This window comes from Alosa pseudoharengus, unplaced genomic scaffold (genome assembly GCF_046254945.1).
Source record: "Alosa pseudoharengus isolate Yale_2024_CS ecotype anadromous, Long Island Sound unplaced genomic scaffold, YU_APseudo_1.1 YU_APseudo_1.1_scf_14, whole genome shotgun sequence".
Lineage (NCBI taxonomy): Eukaryota > Metazoa > Chordata > Actinopteri > Clupeiformes > Clupeidae > Alosa > Alosa pseudoharengus.
Genome location: NW_027468609.1, coordinates 29,813,759 through 29,835,493, shown reverse-complemented (window position 1 = coordinate 29,835,493; position 21,735 = coordinate 29,813,759). Strand labels below are relative to the sequence as shown.

General features: G+C 41.6%; 2 protein-coding genes across 3 annotated transcripts in view; one reads left to right on the top strand and one right to left on the bottom strand.

Annotated features, from left to right (window-relative positions):
* The window catches only part of LOC143123309 (5-hydroxytryptamine receptor 4), a 33,392-nt gene extending 26,142 nt beyond the window's left edge, over positions 1-7,250 (top strand). The window contains exon 7 of the mRNA XM_076284609.1: positions 6,836-7,250. Within this exon, the coding sequence (XP_076140724.1) occupies positions 6,836-6,929 (94 nt within the window). The 3' untranslated portion in view covers positions 6,930-7,250. The remainder of the gene's footprint in view (positions 1-6,835) is intronic.
* A 958-nt stretch (positions 7,251-8,208) lies between these two features.
* Positions 8,209-21,059, bottom strand: prc2 (protein regulator of cytokinesis 2). Of its 2 annotated transcripts, none has more exons than XM_076284607.1 (14): positions 20,926-21,059; positions 19,213-19,345; positions 18,980-19,102; positions 18,659-18,892; positions 14,322-14,492; positions 12,660-12,806; positions 12,313-12,463; positions 11,800-11,936; positions 11,179-11,274; positions 10,815-10,961; positions 10,324-10,416; positions 9,966-10,076; positions 9,309-9,401; positions 8,209-8,821 (listed from the first exon to the last, which is right to left on the bottom strand). In XM_076284607.1, the coding sequence occupies exons 1-14, from the start codon at positions 20,940-20,942 to the stop codon at positions 8,744-8,746; spliced, it is 1,731 nt and encodes a 576-aa protein (XP_076140722.1). In that variant the 5' UTR covers positions 20,943-21,059; the 3' UTR covers positions 8,209-8,743. The 2 variants fall into 2 exon arrangements, with proteins under 2 accessions (XP_076140722.1, XP_076140723.1); XM_076284608.1 differs by having other exon boundaries at positions 9,966-10,073.
* Positions 21,060-21,735: the final 676 nt, after the last annotated feature.

The following is a 21,735-nucleotide window of genomic DNA, read 5'->3' as shown; positions in this document are numbered from 1 at the left end:
GTGGATAGGATATCAACAAGGTTTTAAGGTAGGCTAACAGTTAACATTCTTTTGTGCAACATATGACACTGAAAAGTTGACATGGGCAGATAACTGTTAATGGGTTTTTCTGACATTTCAAAACAGCAGTGATAGTACGCGAGTCCGGTCTCGGACTCGAGTCCGGTCTCGAGACCGATTTCTGCTTTCTCGGACTCGACTCGGACTTGTTCCTTCAAAGACTCGGTCTTGACTCGGTCTCGGACCACAGTGGGAGGAGAAGGACTCGTAATTTCAGACCGAATCCTCGAGACCAACGCATTTTTTTATGTTCATATAAAAAAAATACAAAAAATGAAATTTCACAGCGGCCACGTCATTGCCCCTTGTTGGCCTTGGTGCCCCCTTCTTTCAATATTCTGCTTTGCATCAGTTAAATAGCGATTTTTATTTAGCCTATAGCCTGTCAAAATAATCTTAGCATCACAGCGCAAACTAATTCAGTTTCACACAGTGGAGAAAATGACAGCGCATGGCAAGACAGAAAGTGTGTCCAAATTCACCCATTCTTCTCAGTTGAAATACTCGCAATCGCTAAGCCTACTCATCACACAGGCACATGTATCACATCACATGAAAGAACTTTTTCTCAGCTTTTAAACAATGTTAGCCGCTAATTGCTGTGGTGAACGGTTCGCGAGAAAAGTAAATAATATAATTACATTTAATCATAACGTCTACATAAGGTGCTACACCCATCTCCCTACCCATTCATCTCGGTGGAATACTTCACGAACCCTTCGTTCAACACATGACAAACCATATATCAGAATAAACAGCAGACCATACCGAACACAAAGGTGTAAAGCAGTCCCCTGTACAGTAAGCCGTTCCAGAGTATTCCGGTTAAATTAAAAATGTAATCTGCAGCAAGGTTTACATTCATGTCTCCAACTTTGGTCTTTAGGTTTCAAAATGTGTTTAAATCGTTCTTCATGATTTCATAACAGGGCAAATACAAAATAAATGTTACAAATATTGCCTAGATATAGGTAAATATTAAAATCAGAGGATATACAGCTGAGTAAGAGTTTGTGAAAGGAGTCTTAATGATCAAAAAATGCTAAGCATGCATCTAGGTTGCATCAGTTTCTTAAAGCTGAGCTGTGCTTAAATTGTTCAATACATGATTCTATAACTGGCCAAATATAAAATAAATATAAATATTAAATATAGCCTAGACATCTAAATATTAGATGATCAGATGATTTACAGTTCTATGTAATATGTCATGTTTTAATGTTTTTGTAATGTTTCATACAGTGATTCAGGTCTACTGCTGTGAATAGGCTAAATACAACTTTGATTATTTTTATAGCCTACTACTGTATAGTTAACTTTGGCCTTGGTGCCCTGACATGTGGCCTTTGTGCCCCCCACCAAATATGTCCAACTGAAGGCCAAGTGGCCTTGCCCCTAAAATGGTAAAATTCCAAGCCTGGGCCTAACTGTTGATTATTAATTGGGGTGATATTAAATCATATGAAAACTGACATGTTTTTATAGTCTTGGTCTCGACTCGGTCTCGACTCCTAAAGGACTCGGTCTCGACTCGGACTTGCTTCCTCAAAGACTCGGTCTTGACTCGGACTCGACTGTATTTGAAAACCAACGGACTCGGTCTCGACCCTTCAAAGACTCGGTCTTGTCTCGGACTCGGCATAGGCGGTCTCGTCCCCATCACTACAAAACAGTGTAGCCTAATTTAGCTACAAGACGAGGATCACTTTGTTTTGGGAGCTGGATTTTCTTATTCTGCAGTAGGCTTAGCTAGCCTATGAGAGGACTGAATTTGCCTTTTCCGCCGACGAACGAGGACATTTAACGTTAATGTTAAGCATTTAGTGCTAGGGAGCTAGCCAAGTAGCCTAACGTTAGCCTGCCTAACTGACTGAAAGCTCTTAACGTGAAATCACCAACCTGAAACAACACTATCCGTCAGTTCACTGGGCGATGCTGTTGCTTGAACAGAGCTGGGTGGTCTTTTGAAAAACTTTCTAATATCCATAACGTTTCAACAACATGTACACAAAGTGTTTTATCACAGACTGTAAAAGTGACAGACTTCTGACAGAGGCTTTTTGGAACACCGAAGCCATGACGTAGCGTTGTCAAGGCAGCATTTTCACTAGATCTAAACAAATCAATCTAACCATTGAAATCACCGTAGCGGATAGCCCAGAGACCTGGCATAGATCGTGTAGCAAGTCAAATTATTTTTCAATATTGGGCTTTGAAAATAAGGGATATATTTCCTCAGTAATAGAGCATTTTGTGACATTTATAGAGAAACCATGGGGAAGTTATATTGGAAATAAGAATTGCCAGGAATTTAAAACACTAAAAAAAGATTCGGGGCTTTTGAAAAAAGATTCGGGGCTTAAGCCCCCTAAGCCACCCCCTAGCTCCGCCACTGGCATTGATTAAACAAAGTGCTGGACACATTCCTCTGAGATTTTAGTCCATATTGACATGATGCCATCATGAAGTTGGTGCACATCCATGATGCGAATTTCCCGTTCCACCACAACCCAACGGTGCTTTATTGGATTCAGATCTGGTGACTGGAGGCCATTTGAGTACAGTGAACTCACGGTCATGTTCAAGAAACCAGTTCTACCACAAAGACTCGGGGAAGTACAATGAAAGTTAACACATGTTTTAATTCATCAAAGGATTTACAAAAGACATAAGCAACAATGAGAGTCTTTGGCATAGGCCCCATCCTCGGTCCAGGTCACTGAGTGTGCAGACCCTTGCAGATCCTGCTGGAATGAGACGGCAGGGGCGGAGCCTACCCTCTGGACAGCTGGACAAGGCCAAACTGGTGGTGGTTAGGTGGAGGGAGAGTGGAAACATCGAAAAATTGGCACCTGAAAGCTGCAGGCAGGTGCAAAGCAATGTCATTATAAAGACTGATGCAGACTGGTGATTGGTCGAAAGTAATGAATGAATGACATATTGAGTCTTCCTGGCAGAACTTAACATTTCTTCCAGCTTCCATTTTGAGATTATTCCAGCTTTGTGATATGGTTTATTATCCTGCTGGAGGTAGCCATATGAAGATCGGTACACTGTGGTCATAAAGAGATGGACATGGTCAGCAACAAAACTCAGGTAGTCTGTAGTACTAAGAGCCCCAAAGTGTGCCAAGAAAATATCTCCTACACCATTACACCTTCCTGAACTGTTGATGCTAGGCAGGATGGATCCATGCTCATGTTGTTCATACCAAATTCTGACCCTACTATTCAAATGTCACAACAGAAATCAAGACTCAGCAGACCAAGCCACATCCTGTATCGCCGTAGAAATGAAATACGCCTGAGCAAGAGAAAACATTTCGATATGGAGACATCGCCACCAAACTCGCACCCTCTGACCTCTGGCGTCCATACACATGGCGTTTTCAGCCACAGAACTGCCGCCTACTGGATGTTTTCTCTTTTTCGAACCATTCTCTGGAAATTCTAAAGATAGCTGTGCATGAGAAACCCATTAGATCAGCAGTTTTTGAAATACAAACTTAAATCACCTTTCCTCCCCCTGAGGCTCTGTTTGAACTTCAGCGGATCGTTTTGACCATGTCTACATGCCTAAATGCACTGAGTTGCTGCCATGTGATTGGTGAATTAGAAATGTGTATTAATGAGCAGTTGAAGAGGTAGTCTGGCTTTCACCAGACTAAGCTCAATCTTTTAAGATTGAACATTGGTCTGGGGAGTGCGCTATGTATTTTCTACTGCACAAGAGGCGTGATCAACGGGCATAGTTCAAATGACTGTACGCAATTGGATAGTCATTCACCAATCTGACCAGTAGGCCAATAGCGCAGCAGGTGGATAGGCCAGCTTGTGATTGATCCCGGCAAAATTGCAGAAAAAGATGCACAGGTTTCCAGCCTGAGCTGCAGGGCGAAAAAGAAATCGCCGGCAGATCAGGCTGGGTTCACCCAGCCTAGTTGAAGAGGTGCATGTATGGTTATACACATACGTTATACAGATATTTCTGGTGTAATTATTCACACAGCAGTCTCCTCATTTAAATCTAGTGCTTTTATGTTAGGAGGCACAGTGGTGGACATTGGCAGAATTCCTCATTGCTTCATGTAATGAGTGCTGCTCAGATGTCACCAACATACTTTTTTATGTCGCATTCCAAAATTAATTTGATCTAGGTCACTCATTCACTCTGCACTGTGCAAATACACTCAGACACAGAACATCCGCGATAATGTGACTGTGCCTTGGATGCATTAATGCATTTTAACAGACTATAGATCGGTATCTATGCCTGTATCCTTTCTGGGTGACCTGCCAACCAAAAAAAAAGAAAAGAGAAAGAAATAAAGAGGATCAGGAAAATCGCCCTGATTATGGAAGGCGGTCCAGAAGTTTCTTGAAACCTGTCAGTTTGCTGCCAGTAGAGAAGCAATGGATGGACACAAAGGGGATTGCAGCAATGACTTCAAAGTTTGTTTGCCTTCTTTCTTCAGTTAGTAACCAGAGTGTCTTTTGGACAGGAATCACAGTCTAAATTTGAGATGAGGGATTTTCTATGGGAATGTGGTCAACCTTTCTGGTGTTAGTGGTCTAAGATAAGAGTTGATTATTGTTATTTTGCTCCAGTGAAAATATTTCCTTAAAATGAACTGTATACGTGGACAAAAATAGATCCAGGCAATTTTTCATTGTCTAGGGATGCTTAGAATTAAGTTTCTGGGATAAAAGAGTTTCCCAGGACATGGCCTCAAGCACCACATTCTCATTTTCCCTGAAGACGTGTTGAGTTTGAGAAGATTTTATCGGACTTAATGAAGCCTATTTGATTCATAGGTTCATTTGCAAAACTAATTTGATGTTTTGACAGTATACGGTTTTCATTCGGCTCACTGAACATAAGAGCATCATTTATTGGTTAATTAAAAACCGACCACAGTGTTTCCTTGTGGTGATGAAGAGGCATTGCACATACCTTCCTTGATCGCAATTATCGGACAGATTCATTGCAACTGTAACAGCTGCTAGCAGATACGAGGTGGCTAATTATAAAACATGTTATTGCCATTGTTACTGCTTTAGACTGACGTCAAAACAAAACGTTTGGGATACAAGTTAGTATCCAGATTTTATTTATTTGTTTGTCTAACCCAGTCATAATAGAGTGCACACAAAACACACACGCACACAAAACACACACACACACACTAACCTACTGTATATGTATATAACCATTTTACAGCATATGGAAATGGTTTGGTACTCCTTTTAAATTTTCTCCTCTCATAATCAAAGACAGTTTGCTTGAAGCCAAAGTCATCATTCAAATTCCCCACACGTCTTCCAACCCTAGTCAGTCCAGAGTCAGTGAAGGCTAGGCCTGTGCTCTAGGACTGCACCTCTCCTGAATTATGCAGGGATGATCTACTAAAGCTTATGGACTTAACTTTGCATACAGAAATGCATAGTGACCTTAAATAAATCTCAACTATAAGATAAAGAATTTCCTGACCAGAGACTTCAGACAGAGGCCATTGTCTGTGTCAAAGTAAACTATTTTGTACATTTGTGTATGTTTTATGTTTTGCCAATCAGGAACACATGTTATGAGGTGCCATTGCCAACCCTGCAGCAGCATCTGAAAAACGGTTACAGTGGAAACACCCATTGCAACAGGATGTCTAGGTAGTCAATGATGACAAATTTGTGTTGTGATCATCCTCATGTCATTGTCACTGTGTCCATGGTGTTTACATTTTTTCCGTGGTGTTTAAAGCAATCCCTGACCAATTTGGGTACCGTGTGTATTTTCATGATTTGTGGTGTTTTTGTGGCTGTTTTGGGAATAGTGTGGTATTTGATCACAGTTCTTTTTCTCTCTTTTTTTGGTCAAGTTTTCATCTGAGTGGGTTCATTGAATTAATCTGGCAAGTGTCATTAGGCAAATAAAAAACTTCTCTCTTACTGTATGAAACAAGGAGGCGGCCACCTCTGTAGTTGACATAATATCTGTCAATTCATCTCTTTGAAGCTCATGTCTTAAGGGATAGTGAGGATTAGTTGGACAGTAAATCATGCAAATCCTCTGCAAATAAGAGTACTTTTCTTAACCTGATACCACAGACCGTGACTAGAAAAGGGAATGCATTTGAAGAATTCAGCCTCTCTTGAGGTATACTCCTAAAGTTCATATAGTTTATGCCATACTATATGCTTCCAAGTGTTTTAGTTCCCAAACATCTTTAAATATCAAGGTTTAGGGTGAATTATAAAAACTACAAATTATAAAACAAAATGGGAACTCATTACTATTTCTTTGAGGTATGGTTTCTCAAAAGGATATATGGAAGCCACATTCTATAGCATTTCTGCAATTCTTAAAACTAAATCTTGCGTAAATGTGGTTTTTTTTTTTTGTTAAAGAATATTACTTAAACAGCATTATACACAAATCATTGGTCCAAAAAGTGATACATTTCAAATGAGAGGTAGGCTATTACTAATTAGGATTACACTAAAATACCATGCTTAAACTGAATTGGGCTGGATAAAATTACAAAACTACAGAGCAGTAAAGTAGGGGAAAGATGATGTAGTAGATTTCCGTGGTAACAGTATTTCCTTAAATGAAAGGTGAGCTAAGTTAGACACTTCTCATAATAAAACTTTTGAGGGTGAACTGCACTGTAACAAATTTAATGAAATCAATGAGCACTGTCAGCAGTCATTGTTTTGTCTGCAAATATCAAATAATCATTTGACATTAATTTTAGCTGTGTCTCGTCTTCTCCCACCAGATTATCTCTTCTGCCCAACCGGAGCTACAGTGACAATGGGCGACGCATTCTATCGAGTGAGCTTGAGTCTCAGGACTCTGTTGGTGCTCTATGACACTCATATGATAAACTGCACACAGAATGGACATCAAGTGTGGACTCCTCATTCTCAGCCCTGGGCCAGCAGAGAGAATCTAGAAGCTTCTCTTCTACTAGGAAAGGGACATAAAGCTATTTAAAGACATTAAAGGACATATTGAAAAGACATTATTCCATGTCTCCCGATGGTATTTATGCTACTTGCGAGACCATTTTTATGGCGTTGTTGAGGGTTCTTGTGCGATTGTGCACTGTACAACACTGCCTTGTGAATGTACGTCAGCTTTTAAAGCCTCAACAGCAGCTAAATGAAGGCACTTATGTTTTAAGAGCTCAACATGGGCTTGCCTTTTGGATCAGTGTTTTCTCTATTCACTTTTTTCGTATTTTCTGCTAAAAGAAATGTTGGAACACCCTTTGTGCTTTCATCAGTCATCAGTCACCTTGAGAATCATGCTGAATGAATGTCTTGTCAACGTGACTTTCCATAGCATGTCAAAAGTTCCACAGGTTTGCACTGAGAGATGGGGGGGGGGGGGTCTATAAATATAATATAATTTATTTCAATATACACATTGGCGCTTCAGGACTCAGGAGCAATAACTTGTTGCTATGTGACAACATATATACCGGTATATATAGTTTTTTCCTGCTTTTCTCCTTTGGATCAAATGCTCATCAAATTGTCTATGTGACAGAACAGCAAGCCGTTTCAAAAGACGCTGGCTACTCCAACTAATTAGGTCAGTGTTTAGTGTCGACAGCTTTTCCCCCCTCTCAATTTCAGCCTGGTTTAGATAAATACACCATTGTATCTATTGGCAATCTAAACAATTTGATGCCATTTAACAGGGCTAGTTGTGTGACTCAGTAATCTAATGTTCATTGTTGTCCTGAAAGCATTATACCATAAATGCAATGTTATACTATTGTTTGTACGAGGCAATTAGACATAAAAAAAGCCTTTCACTCAATTAAAACAAAATGGCGAACCCAGTCACAACAGACCAGTTCTCTGTACTCCATCGCTCTTTTGAATCAATACTGACTCGTGCAATTTTGAGTAGTAGTTTAATGTAATAACAAGGTATTCATCTTGGATTATGGCTACGTTCGGTAAGGAGGCACCCAGAGCGCACAATGGCCCACGTGACTAAATCAGATGCTCTGAAGAGACAGAGTTGAGTCTGCCCGATTTGGCCATGATCTCTAGAGTCTTGCGTATCAACACGCAAGACTTTGCCTCAGTACGCTTTTAAGTGGACCAGGAATGACCATGACAATGTAAACAGGACAAAAATACATTCAACATTTATTTTTCAATTGAAAATATATAATATTTATTCAGTTATTCTATTATATATGAAGAAGCAATGCAAATGTTTCATATTCTATGTGCAAAACAGAATACATGAACTTCCCTGGCCCCATCCCTTTGTTTTAAAAAAACAGACTCTTGTAACAGTTCTTTGAAAGATAAATATATACAAATAAAGGACAAAAAACAAATACAAAGACACACGAACACAAACAAAATGACCGTGGATATAGTCTCATTCAAATTGGGAAATGTGGGAGACAAAAAATAAGTAAATATGTGGATTTCAATAGCAAACAGTACATCGTATTTGGAAGGCACAGCATACCACTTCTAAAAGGTCCTCATTGGAAGCACCCCCACATACCTAGATTCCTAGACGTGGTCAAAATTCAGCCTGACATACAGCAACCACGATTCTCCTTTCTCCCTCCCCTTTGTTCATACATGTTTTTTAAAATCAAAGGAGTACGGGCTTACAGTACTCCAAGGTGAGCCCCCCCCACCCGCCTCTAGTTCCCCTTCTCCACGTCCAGCAGTACGGTGCTGTTGAGTACGGCTTCTTGACTGGCCTTCTTAGAGAGTTCACTCTGAGGAGACAAAACAATGTTCAGTAAAGCTGACATCCTGACCGTGTTATTACAGATGCATGGGGCTCATTTTCCCCCCCTTTCTGAAGAGAGACAGAGAGAGAGAGAGAGATTGGCTTATTCTCCTCCTGTGCTATGGAATTTGAACAGGTCAGTGCATAAAGTCTTGAAGTTGTTAAGGGCTCAGAAATAGAAACTTGTTGCAATGCTCAGGTATTTCACTGGACCTCTGGCCCAGCCATGGGCAATCTTGGCATGGCATGAGAGCGAAGGGGGAGCATGCCCAAATGACTACAAGGAATGGCACCGTGACCCAGTCAAGTTATCAGGAAACTAAAACATGCATGGCGAGAAATGTCCAAATAAGCATAATTGCATAGTTGTTTTTTTGTAAGCCATATGGGTCCAGACTGTGGGGTTTGAGTTCTGACCAGTGCTAAGCAGGCATGACGGACATGGAGAGTTGGGCAATAGAGCTCATCCTTACCGTGAAGTCTGAGTAGGTGATGCCAGGTATTTGCTCAGCTGTGCAGTTGAACACCTGAAGAGGTGTTCTGAGGCTGGTTTCAATCTTGTTTTTCTATGGAAGAAATAAATATACATACAAACATGAAATAAACAACAGGACCAGGCACATGGTCCATGTGGTCCACTGTTGAACACTCCCTGTCTGCTAGAAGAGCCTGGTTGATATGCAACAGGAGCACTTGGTTTTCAACACAACTGCACCATCTATAGGTGAAAAGAAAATGTGCATTCTTTTGTAGCTGGCCAGATTTTTAAACTCCATACATAATACATATGCAGTCTTAACATTCCAGAGTTTCCCCGGGGTTCTTTAGCAGGTCAGAGATTCTTATACTGAATCGTGTCAATTCTCAGCTGTGAAGAACTCTTTAAAAAAAAATTTCCTCTAGAAAAAAATAAACAAACCGTGCGAATGAGGTTTTGTCTATAACTTTCACTTTTCAGGAAGTGGAATCATGGAGTGGAATGTGAAGTCCAAGTAATGCTAAACCAATAACAGAGTAATTCCAATGAATACCAATAAATAACGGCAATAACCAATTAAACATTAGTAATTCTAACTCTAGTGGTATATCTAAGCGATGTTAATCACCAGGCTGTGGCGATGCACACATACCTTGCCGGAGCCCACTGGAGGCTTCCCTGAGGGCACAGACAGGTAAGTAGACGAAGCACTGCTGAGGGTGCTTACACTGGCACTGCGCAACACCGTCTGATTGGGCGTCTGCTACGAGATCATGGGAAAGGATTAGCAATCATCATCATCATAATAATAATAATAATAATAAGTATTCATATAGCATATAGCACAAAGTATAAGGTTTACATGATTTAGTAAATGGTTTGACATTGTTAAATTATATCTTTTTTTTAAAAACAAAATTCCATTCCATCTAATGATTATCTGAAGGATGGAGTCAGAAGACATTGTGAGTACAATTGAGCAGCTCAATGGATAATTTCAGTTGTGGTACCTTTCTGGTCTTGTTGGGGGTGGCTCCAGATGCGCCTGTTGGGGGCCTTTTGGTGGGAGTCTTAAAGGGAGTGTTCTCCGTCTTCTTGGTCATCTGAAAAACAACCTTTGTTTTATACCACACTGGTTGTAGTCTTGCACAGCATACACATATAGTTCAACTGTGATGGGAAAAAATCTGTACATGTGTTGGACAGAAAATTGGCCAACATAGAGTTGGGACTCTGCCGCCATGTAGCAACATTCCTAAGCCCATTCAATATTCTGTGAAAGTAAAGGTCAAAGTACCGGTAGTTTGGTGTTGTTTAAAACAGGAAATAGCAATGAATGAATTTTCAACAAGTTGTGGGTGGCTTTCAGAGCAAGTTACCGGCACATTCCACCTCAATAAAATGCCAACATTTCATTGACCTTGCAAGACAACACTGCTCCTGGTGTTTGCGAACAGAGGGCCTTAGTGGTCTAGCTCGCTGGCTGCGATGAGACACATACCCGCTCATTCTTCTCCTTGTCCTTCTGCTGTTTGTACTCCTCTCTCTGAACGGAGATGTAGTCCATGAGCTTGAGTCCTCGCACCAGGAACGCCGAACCCTGACTCTTTTCCCAGGCATCCACTGCTCCCTTCATCTCCTCTTCAAGCTAGTCATGCATTCCACACACACACACACGCACAAACACACGCATGCGTGCAAACACACACACACACGAAACACACACACAAAAATCGGACAGGCCACACATTATTCTAACCAATCCACGTGTTGCTTCAGGAGCACAAAAATGTCGGGGGTCATTTGATTGGCAAAGATCAACAACCCTTTAGCCAGCATCAAGTACAAGCAAGGCTCTGCAATACCTTTGGGAGCATCTTCTGGACCTTGGTTCTCTCCTTGGTCTCCTTGAGCAGCGCTCCTCCTCTGTTGGAGAATCGGCTCGGATCAGACGCCTTCCTCTGAGAGATGGAGGAAGGGAAGGAGAGGGAGAAAGAAAGAGAAAGGAAGAAAGAAAGAAAGACAAAGAGAGAGAAAGGGAGGGAGAGTGAGTGGCACACCCATCACTTCACAGATCGTTTTGTCATGGACTTCCTCGTTAGTAAACACAATTTCTTTTTTAATCCTCTGAAGCACTGTGATTGTTTACTTTACAGACCACAATACACCCAGGGTAATGAGGGTGCACTAATCTCATCAGGGAAAGTGGAAGGTTTTGGACCAACAGCTAGACTCAACCAATCTACCCAAGCACTCTTGGGAATAAATTGCATTTTTTTTACTTTGATTGTAAGTGTTGAATTCACTCACATAATACTCTCAAATTCCAATAATAAGAGAACACAGAGTGTAGTCAATAGCCATATCAGAATAGCACATATCATAACAGAATCCCATCCCTTGTGTGCAATACTGATGTATATCTATCTACCAGAGTGTACTCCATGATAATTGAACCATTTGGGTTTTGATGGATGTAGGAGTACCTCAAAGTCCTGAAAGAGGGCCCAGTTCTTCTCCCACTTCTCCAGAGCTTCCAGGAGGGGGCGAGCTTTCTCTTGGTACTCCTTCAGTTTCACCAGCTCAGCGTCGTGCAACAGCAGAAGCTCCTCGGTGTAATTAACTGACCCCACGGAAAGACGCAGATCATGAATGAACAAATTCACAGCGACGTCTCCACACTTGCATGCATCTCAAAAACCAACATTTTGCAAAGAGACATTATTCAACCTAGATTAACACCTTTTAGCATCCAAAATATACAAATGCCAACATTAAGACAATGACTAGAGGGGTGTACTACTAAGTGCGGTTACTGGCTTACCCCAGTAATTTCTAAGTAACCTCTAATCTTCAAAATAATGTTTAATTACTGCATGTATTGCTTCTAAAGTGACATTGTTTGGAGATCAGTGGTAACTCCAGAAGTCACCTGGGTAAGCCTGTAAACTCACTTCGTGGTATACCCCCTTCGGAGTCAAATAGAAAGCCAACCCTACCGTCACAGAAGTAGCAGTTGAAGGCCTCCCTCTGCTCTGGTCCAAACAGGCACTTGTCCCACATGTCCATCAGCTCCAGCCGGGCCTTCTCGATGACGTCCTCCAGACGGGCTTTCTGCAGCTCCTCCAGACGGTCTACCTCATTCTGCCACTGCACAGGCATATTATACAGATCCCAAGTCAGTTAGCTACGCAGAAAGATTTGTATGAAACATCCACAAACACAGCTAAAGGATTTGCAAAAAAAAAAAAAAGCCCAATTTATACAGAATTATGAAGTATGGTAGGCTATGGACTATTGTACAGCTGGACATTGTGAGGGAAGCATACCTTCCCAGGGCCCTTACCCGTGAGATGTCATTAGTGAGGGTCCCTTGAGTGTCCAGAGGGAATCCGCCATCTTTCTCGGGGCAATCCAAACGGCTCCACAGGCTCATGGCTCGTTCCTTCAGCTTGTCGCGAGTTAAAATCAAAGACCCCTTCTTCACCCCCAGCTACATCAAGCAGAAGGAGTTCTGGAGTTAACGGTGTGCTGACCGTGTATGTAAACATTAACAAAGCTTGCCAGTTGGCGTATTTTGACAATGGTCGATTTAGATGGCTAGGCCAAACGTATGGGTCGCCTAGACTACACGACTTCACTAGTAATAGGATCGTTAAGATTACATGACTTATTTACATGACAACTGATCCATGACAGGGATGCACATATTACAGGAACTTTTACTAGAGAAACGTGTTAACCTTCCATTATTCTGCAGCCTATCTAGGCATAGCCTAGTTAGGGGGAATAACAGGTGAACTAACGTTGGAGCCCATGTAATGCAAACAAACCAATCAAGAATTTACCACCCGCTGGAATAAAGTTCCCATGTGAATCATTCTTGGCTACTGATTGTTCTTCAGGTGAGGCAGTGAGGTAGCCTAGGGTCAGGCTCTGTGGCTCCCTGCTACTCAGTCAGAAAGTTGACTCTGACTGCAATCATTAACTTGTTCCATATTCAGAAATGATCCCTACTAGACAGTCTAGTTACCTCCTGAGATAAATAAAGGAGAATTCCGGTGTGAAATTGACCTTAGCTGCACTGAAAGATGTTGCTGAGTACTTACAGCAACAGCAAGTCTTCCGTCAACAACATTACGCGAGATTCCCATCACTGATGTAAAACCTTTTGAGCTTCGTTGATACCGTGTACTCATCATGCTCATTTAGACAGTAACTATATATTTCCTATTTACTTTTGTAATTAGTAATTAGTAATTTTGTAATTACTTTTGCAATCTGTTCCCCTGTCCATCCTGTTCGTTCGTGCTCGGCAGTCGACTGATCGCGACTTCATTGAGATGGCGGCCAGCGGAGGGATTCTCTGAAGGTAGTTCTACTGCTTGTACAGTATAAACAGTCTTTTTTAATAAACTTCCTGTGCACTTCCAAAGTTCTCAGTATCTCGTTTTAAATGTCAGGACCCTCAGAAGTCTACCAATGCAGTGTGGAGTTACTTGGAACATTTTTAATGGTGTAAAAATAGCGATTTAGCTGCATAGGATACGCTATGCCCCCACAGCTAGCTGAAAACCTTATGCAAGTTCGGCGAAAATCGGCGCAATTCGGAATACTAGGGGGTGACCGAAGGTCACATGTAAGTACTCGGCAACATCTTTCAGTGCAGCTAAGGTCAATGTCACACCGGAATTCTCCTTTAACATTGTAGGATCAGTGGAGAATGATCGTTTTACCATTTCTGTAGCCTACATAAGTTCCAGTTTCTATGTCTATATTTAAAGTGACAAAACAGCTTCTTGTGCATCCTGTCACACAACAGCTCATCATGTTCCAATTTTGTTAGACCAAATGATAAATCCTTGAGTGTGAAATTGGCATTAATGTAACTACACACACAACAAGGGGGCACATATTAGTCAAACTTCAAACGAAGTTAACTGACTCAGATATTTGATGTAGCCTAATGTATACATCTTGTGTGAATGATGTCTTGACTCTAGCATACCTGCCCAACCAGCAGCTGAAGAGCTTTGATGTTGTCGTGAGTCAGCAGGAACACATCTGGGTCATCACTCACGGCCTCCCTCTCCAGGCTGGTCTCTGGGTCGTGCCCCATCTCACTGGCCAGAAGCGCGATGTCTTTACGGAGCGCTGTGAACACAGCCAGCCTGCTCCTCTACAGGGCAGACATGACAACAGGGAAAGGGACAAAGAAGCAGGACTTTAAGGCGGGAATCACCGTGGAAATAACGCAGCGGCAGCGGTAAGCGTAATGTAACGCTCAGACCAGGGCTCCAGAGTGCGACCAATTAATTTTTCAAAAGTGCGACTAAAAAAAAATCGGAGGTCGCACCGGTGCGCCTTATTCGAGAGAGGAAAAAGTGTCCGCATTGAAACTCTACCTTTGATTCAATTACAGACACATATTTGGCCAATATCGTGGTTTAAACAAATCACAGATAGTGAAGGGCGGGACCTCCCCTCTGATTGGCCGTGGCCCAGTGCCTGTGAGTAAATTTGAAAATGCGTGTGCTGCAGAGAGAGAGAGAGAGAGAGAGAGAAAGAGTGCGCGAGGGAGGTCAGAGACCCGTCATATAAACAGAGTGGATTAGTGATGGGACAACCGACTCTTATACGCAAGTCGGTTCAACCGGACGGTCGTTGGTTGGCCTACCGAGTTAATAGATTCGGTCACCGGTTCGCGCGACGGGGGGGGGGGGGGGGGGTGTTATATCGTGCGTTACTTCCCCCGCCATAGTCGCTCCAAGACATGTAGCCTCAAGCTGCAAATGTCATGCTCTCCATGTCTCTGAAATTAGCTGACATACACACTTATATTGACCTACACTAGACTCAAGCACTGCCCATGGTTACATTCGGTCTTGTTCAGTAGTCAGCTGTGCGCGGTCTCCTCGTGAGCCTACCAATTGCCTATTCACTTCTAACATTTAACTAACTACCAAGATAACATAGCCTATGTCATATAATATTTCCCCCCTTTGTAATTTAGCATATGAATTTCAATGAACCATTCCAAGATGCACGAAACATAAAGGCTTTTGGGATCAGTTGATAACTCAACTTACCAAGAACCTAGAAACCCGTTTGATTACTCATGCATTAGCACGGTTACGGTCTCTAACCTGTTGTAGGCCTACAGTCTCCTCGTGACAGCCTACCTACCAACAAACATCTCATTTAACATAACTACCAAGATAACATGACGTATTTGTATTTTATATCCATCGGTAATGTAGCCTATGAACATCTATGTAGGCTACACAATCACCTAAGATGCATGAGAAATAAATAGGTTTCTGCGAACTCAAAGTTGCGATAACACCCGTTTGATTAGACTCATACCCTCGGTTACGGTCTCCTTCAGTAGCCTGGCGCGCGGTCACTTCGTGAACCTATGAAGCCAGCAACATTCACCTCTCTAACATTTAACTGTCTAACTACAAAGATAACATGACGTGTATTTGTAGGCTATGTGATGAACTTCCCCATAGATATATGAATGGCCATGAACACAAGCATCTACGATGCACTAAAAACAAGGCTTGGAATAACTTGCCGCGAACCTAGACAACCGTTTTGATATAGACTCATAGCCTATACTTCGGTTACGGTACCGTGGTTACGGTCTCGTTTAGTAAGTAGGCTATGCGCGGTCTCTTTGTGACGAAGCCAGCAACATTTAACTTTAACTAGGCTACCTAGATAACGTGTAGCCTATTTGAAGCTTATGTGATGTAGGCTACTTCCCCATCAATAATGTGTTAATTGCCATGAACACAATCATCTAGGATACTAGAATAAGGCTTCACTTCTCTAACATTTCACTTTATAACTTTAAGATAATATGACGTGTATGCTAATATGAGATGTAGGCCTACTTCCCCATCGATAATGTGTGAATTGCCATGAATAAATCCATCTAGGCTACGATGCACTAATGGTATGAATCAAACATGCCGAGAACCAAGACAAGATAAAGGGTATACAGCGGTTGCACGGTTACATTCGGTGTCATTCTGTCTCCTCGTGACAGCCTGCAGCCTAGTCATTCACTTCTAAGCATTTATTTAACATGACTACTAAGATAACATTAGGCCTATGTGTATTTGTAGGTATGTGATATAATACTTTCCCATCGACAAGATTTCCTCGTCGTGACTCGTAACTCGTAACTCGTGACTCGTGTGGCAGTCACGGTTACGAGGCCCGGAGAACCTAGCGAACTGTTTGACTCGTTTGGCAGCCATGGTTATGAGGCCCAGAGCCATGCAGGCTCATCATAGTTTGTTTGACTGATTATACTACCACTCCAGTAGAGGCGCTAATACGCGATACGATGAAAGAGTAGCGACGAGAACACTCGAGCACAGCCAATCAAGCCAGTGTTGCTCTGTATGTGAAAACGAATGATGTTAGGAACACTGAGTCGGTTTTTGACGTTTGGCACTCGATTCTCCCGGCTCAGTGACACGAACCGGGTTATTTAACCGACACTTCGGTCAGTTCGTCAACACTAGAGTGGATGTAGTTGCATTACAGTGTGGTCACATAGGCCGAGATAAATGTCCCCTCTCCCCACTGCCTTTCAGCGGCTGGCAGCAGCAAACCGATCAGACGAGCCCGAGATGATGATCAAGTTTATCGTTGCCTACGATAGGCCTAGTGAAACTTCCCTTCACCAAGTTCAGTCCGAAATAATTATTCACCAGAAAAATAGTTTGAACGTAGGCTAAACCCGACGTACAGGAATGCCACTTGCGCCAAATTTATAGGAGTCATTGCAGATGAAAAGACGTCTTAAAATTGCGAACAATGCATACAACGACAGAGATACAGATATCGCCGAAAAGGAGTGTGTCATTGACCGCAGTTACATGCAGGGAGTAACCCGGTTTTCAACAGCAATATTCGTTTTGCGCGCGAGTTGTGTAAACTCATTCTGATGGCATCAATCAATTTAATCCGGTATTTGGCGCAAACCGAATATCGCTGCTACATTTAAAGCCCGAATATTCCCTGCATGTATACAGTGGTCATTGTGTACGGTGAATTGAATGGACACATTTAGATCGAGCATGGCAAGTCATTGCAGTAGCCTATAATAATAGGCCTACCATTTCGTTACTGCATTAACTGTTATTATTGAAAATTTAAAAATACTAAAATTAAAAAGTAAATTGCATTGTGGGGCTGTCAAATGATTATTGCAATCATCATTGCAAAATCACATAAAAATCCCCCAGGCTACTTGGAACATCTCTTTAAATTGTGCTCAAATACATTTCTATGGAAGATGCTAGCATGGCGAGCTGGTTTAGCCAAGGCCTAAAGATCATGAAGGATATGTAAAACATTGAGCCATGAGATGTGCAGTTTGAAGCCCTTAAAAGACGTGCACTGTTAATTTACTCACTGTTATTTTTATTTAATACATCTTGAGATGTTTTAAGTTTAAATTTCAGCTCAGTGAAGCACTTAAAGCACCAACACTTAAGTTACTTTTCTTGTAGAATTGTAAATCATAAGTCATAGGACAACCTATATAGGACAGTAATTAAGGGGAAAAAAGTGAACCTGCTGCAGTGTTAAATGCGATGTGGTTGAAAATTTGGGTGCACCTAACTTTTGTGCTGGTGCACCTAAGAAAAAAAAAGTTAGGCGCACCAGTGCAACCAGTGCAAAAAGTTAGTCTGGAGCCCTGCAGACCATAATAAGTTCTATCTCGTTCTTAAGCAATACAAACGGTTTGTCTAAACTGACAATTAATTACTCTCGCCTTGCGCTTTGAAAGTTGAACTAAGCTCAACGCTCAGCTTGTTCAACGCTAGCGTTACGCTAGCGCTTCCACCGTTCCACTGCCGAAACATAGAGAACAATAGGAAACCTGCCGCTTGCCACTGGCCAGTGTGATCCCTGCCTAAAGGGGCACACACAAATTATAAAAACACTACACACACAGGCCCAAGTTAGGATTGACTTTTAAATGAACATCAGGGACTGGTTCAAAAGACTTAATTGCGAAGGAGAATGGAATGTACCGTCAGGTATCGCCATGGCTTTCTCTTAACAACACCACAATTGCGCGTCAGAAATGAATAAATATTTTGACCAGACCTAATTGTTGTATAATTATATATTTGCCATTGTGCCAATATGACATTTCGAGCCCACAGGCTCTTCTTCAGCCTTCAGACTTCAATTGTGGCCAACAAACACCACCAAAATTGTGTTCTTCTTCCCCAAACACCACTACCATGGTTTACATGGGCTAAAAGGTAGGTTTCTAAAGGCCTTGTCCTGCCCTGCTGTGCTGGTCCCTACCCTCTCAGCAGTGAGGTCCTGGATGTGCTCCCGCAGGGCCTTCAGCTGCTCGTAGGAGGGCACGGTATTGGACGGCACGTAGTAGGGTGTGGAACAGAGCTGGACACACAACTCCTCGTCCTCCAGCTGCAGAGCCTTCAGATCCCTCAGGCGGTCATTCTTCTCCTTCTGCAGTGCCTCCAGACGATAACGCAGGTTCTTCTCCGTCTGCAGGATGGTCTGGCCCTCTTCCAGCTGGGGGGTGGGGGTGCAGTAAAAAGGACATTTATACACACACTTCCGCTATACATACACACACGGGAGGCACACACACACACACACCTTATACGGGCCTTCCTTCATTTCCTCACATATCGCCTCAAGCTGCTTCTGTGAGATTACAATGCTTGATTTGATTCTGTGCCTCAGTGACTCCTCTTCCGTGATCATATCCCTCAAAAGATCCTTTGAATAGAAATATAAACTTTTATCAGAGTCATTCATGAATACATTATTATCATTATTCATTATTATTATTAATGAATACATTATTATTTGCATGAAACATGACATACCTCTATGTGCTTCTTAACGGTCAACATCCGTTCAACTCTCTGCTCCTCCATGATGCCAATGCTATCCCATATGTCCACCAGCTGTGCCATGGCCATATTTATGCCAGAGATGAGGGATGAGGCCAGTGTTTCACTGAGGACATATCAAAGAGTGAAATTAGGCATCTAAGCATGGAACAGTTAGTTAAAAATACACTCCAGCCATTGATTAACCCCTAAAAAGATACCCATCAAGGAATTTTTCCATTAAATAACCCATTCATGGCAGGGCCAGGGGTGGGTTATAGTGGGCCATGCCTACCTCAATACAAATGTAACCAATAATAAAAAACAATACCGATAAATGGACAGTTTAATTTTTGATGTGTGCTTCTTTCTCTCTTGGTCCAAACCATGATCAACATATTGTATGCTATGCAAGCATGGAAATTAATTTGATTAACCCTACTCAACCCTACAATTTCAAATGATGGACACATAGGACAAAGGAGAAACACATCACACTGAAGAATCCTCCTACTACACACGCCACATATGCGTGCATTTGGTCGCCCTGCCAGTTGACACATGAAAATCAAATCAAATAGGCAAAAAAATGGATGGAAATATCGTTACTTAAGCCTAATCTTTTATAACGTTACAGTGTTTCCCACATAATTTAATTCTATTTATGGTGGTAGGTTTGCAGAATTAACTTGGATGCAAAAGTTATTAGTGCAGCGGGGTTATGATGCTAACCAGATTTAAGCACAATTTAGCTAGTCGTCTTCTATGCTTTGCAGGATTGTTAATGTTTTCTTTAAACATGACATGCATGTAGGTTCGACAGAGAGACACAAGGAGAGTCTGTGCAAAGGTGCACATAGCTCTACAATGAAAGAATTCCATCCAATTTAAATAGTACAACATGGAAAATTATTGTGTGGTGGTTAATGTTGATATTGTGGTGGGCCGCCACAAATAAGTTAATGTATGGGAAACACTGCGTTATCTCCATAGATCTATAAGAAAAAGAAGTCACTCATGAAATGGATCGCATATGTGTTCTTGGCATTAGGCAAGATTATTTTCTAAACAATGCAGCCATCGCATGCACGATGTATTGTATCTGTTATAAAGTTGGTGCTAAAAAATACTGCAAAATGCAGCTTGTGTGACGCGCAGCCAGCCAACCAACCGTTAGCCAGCAGGCTAGATCTATTGCTTCTAAAGCCTAATCTTTTGTAATGTTGTCTCCATATACCAATAAGAAAAATAAGCCACTCATGAAATGGATTGATTTGTACAAGTGCGTTGTTCTTGGCATTTGGCAAGATGACTTAAATGCTAGCAGACTGTCTAAATAATGCAGCCATAACGCGAAGCCAGATACCAGAAGGCTAGCATAACATTACCATTACGGTAGCAGCTAGATCATTTCCTGTAATTAATCGTGCTTGTTCAGTTAAGATGCCATTAACCACGGTTATAATGAAGAAAGGTAACTTTTCGACCACTTTAGTTAACGACCTGACATTTCACACTCAGTGACTTTTGTTCGATTTACGGGCTGTAATGTTGACAAAGCTTAACATAAACCAGAGCCCGTCTACGGAGACATTCTCTGCATAAACGAAAGCAGTCCGTTTGTTACCTTCAACATTAACGCCATGTTCTACCGCTATCGCTCTATCGTTCTATCGCTGTACTACTTATTTCCACCAACACCTTTACCTTTTCCTTGATGTCATCTTGAAAAGACTGTTGCGAGAAAATTGCTTTTTTTAATTCCTGAGACGCAAATGTCACAACTCCGAATAGCTAGCCTAGCTAGCAAATGACACGAACGCGGTGAAATTTGAATTGTCCCGCTTATCTTCTTCCTGGATTTGTCAAGTTCAGACGTAAAGGTACCATGTGTAGTGATCGCCTCCTGCTGTTCGGGAGTGCTGCTGGAAGTTTTGCACTTATGAACCTGGGCAAACAGAGCATATTGAAAAACTTGTTGATTCTGAAGTCGCGTTAAGAAGTGTGATAAAAGTGTGTCGGTGTGGATAGGTTAACACAATATGATGCGGTCAGCAAGGCAAAGCAAATTTATTTATACAGCGCATACACAGGGGTAGCCTAATCAATGTGTCACAGAAAAACAAATGCAAAGCAAAATAATAAGCAAAAATAGTTTATAATGTAGTGTAGGCTACATAAGATAGTAATTTGATTAAAAGACATAAAAACAGAGTGCATCTGATTAAGAAATGCATTTGATCAGTTAACGTTCAAATACACATCAGCAACTGCTTAAAGAACAATTTCTCTGGTTCCCCTAAATAAAAGCGATTGTTTGATGCCTGGCCCTGCAGCATTCAATTATTTTATCTCCCGGATGGTCTCTAAAAGAGGCTAAGTACAGTATTTTCTTTTTACCCATTAAGTTTACTCCCTCTGTCTTCTCTCCATAATATCAGTCTGTTGTAAATTATGAATTGATAGCAATAATTTTAGGGTTAAAATTAATAATAATTTAATTTCAAGACTTCAGTT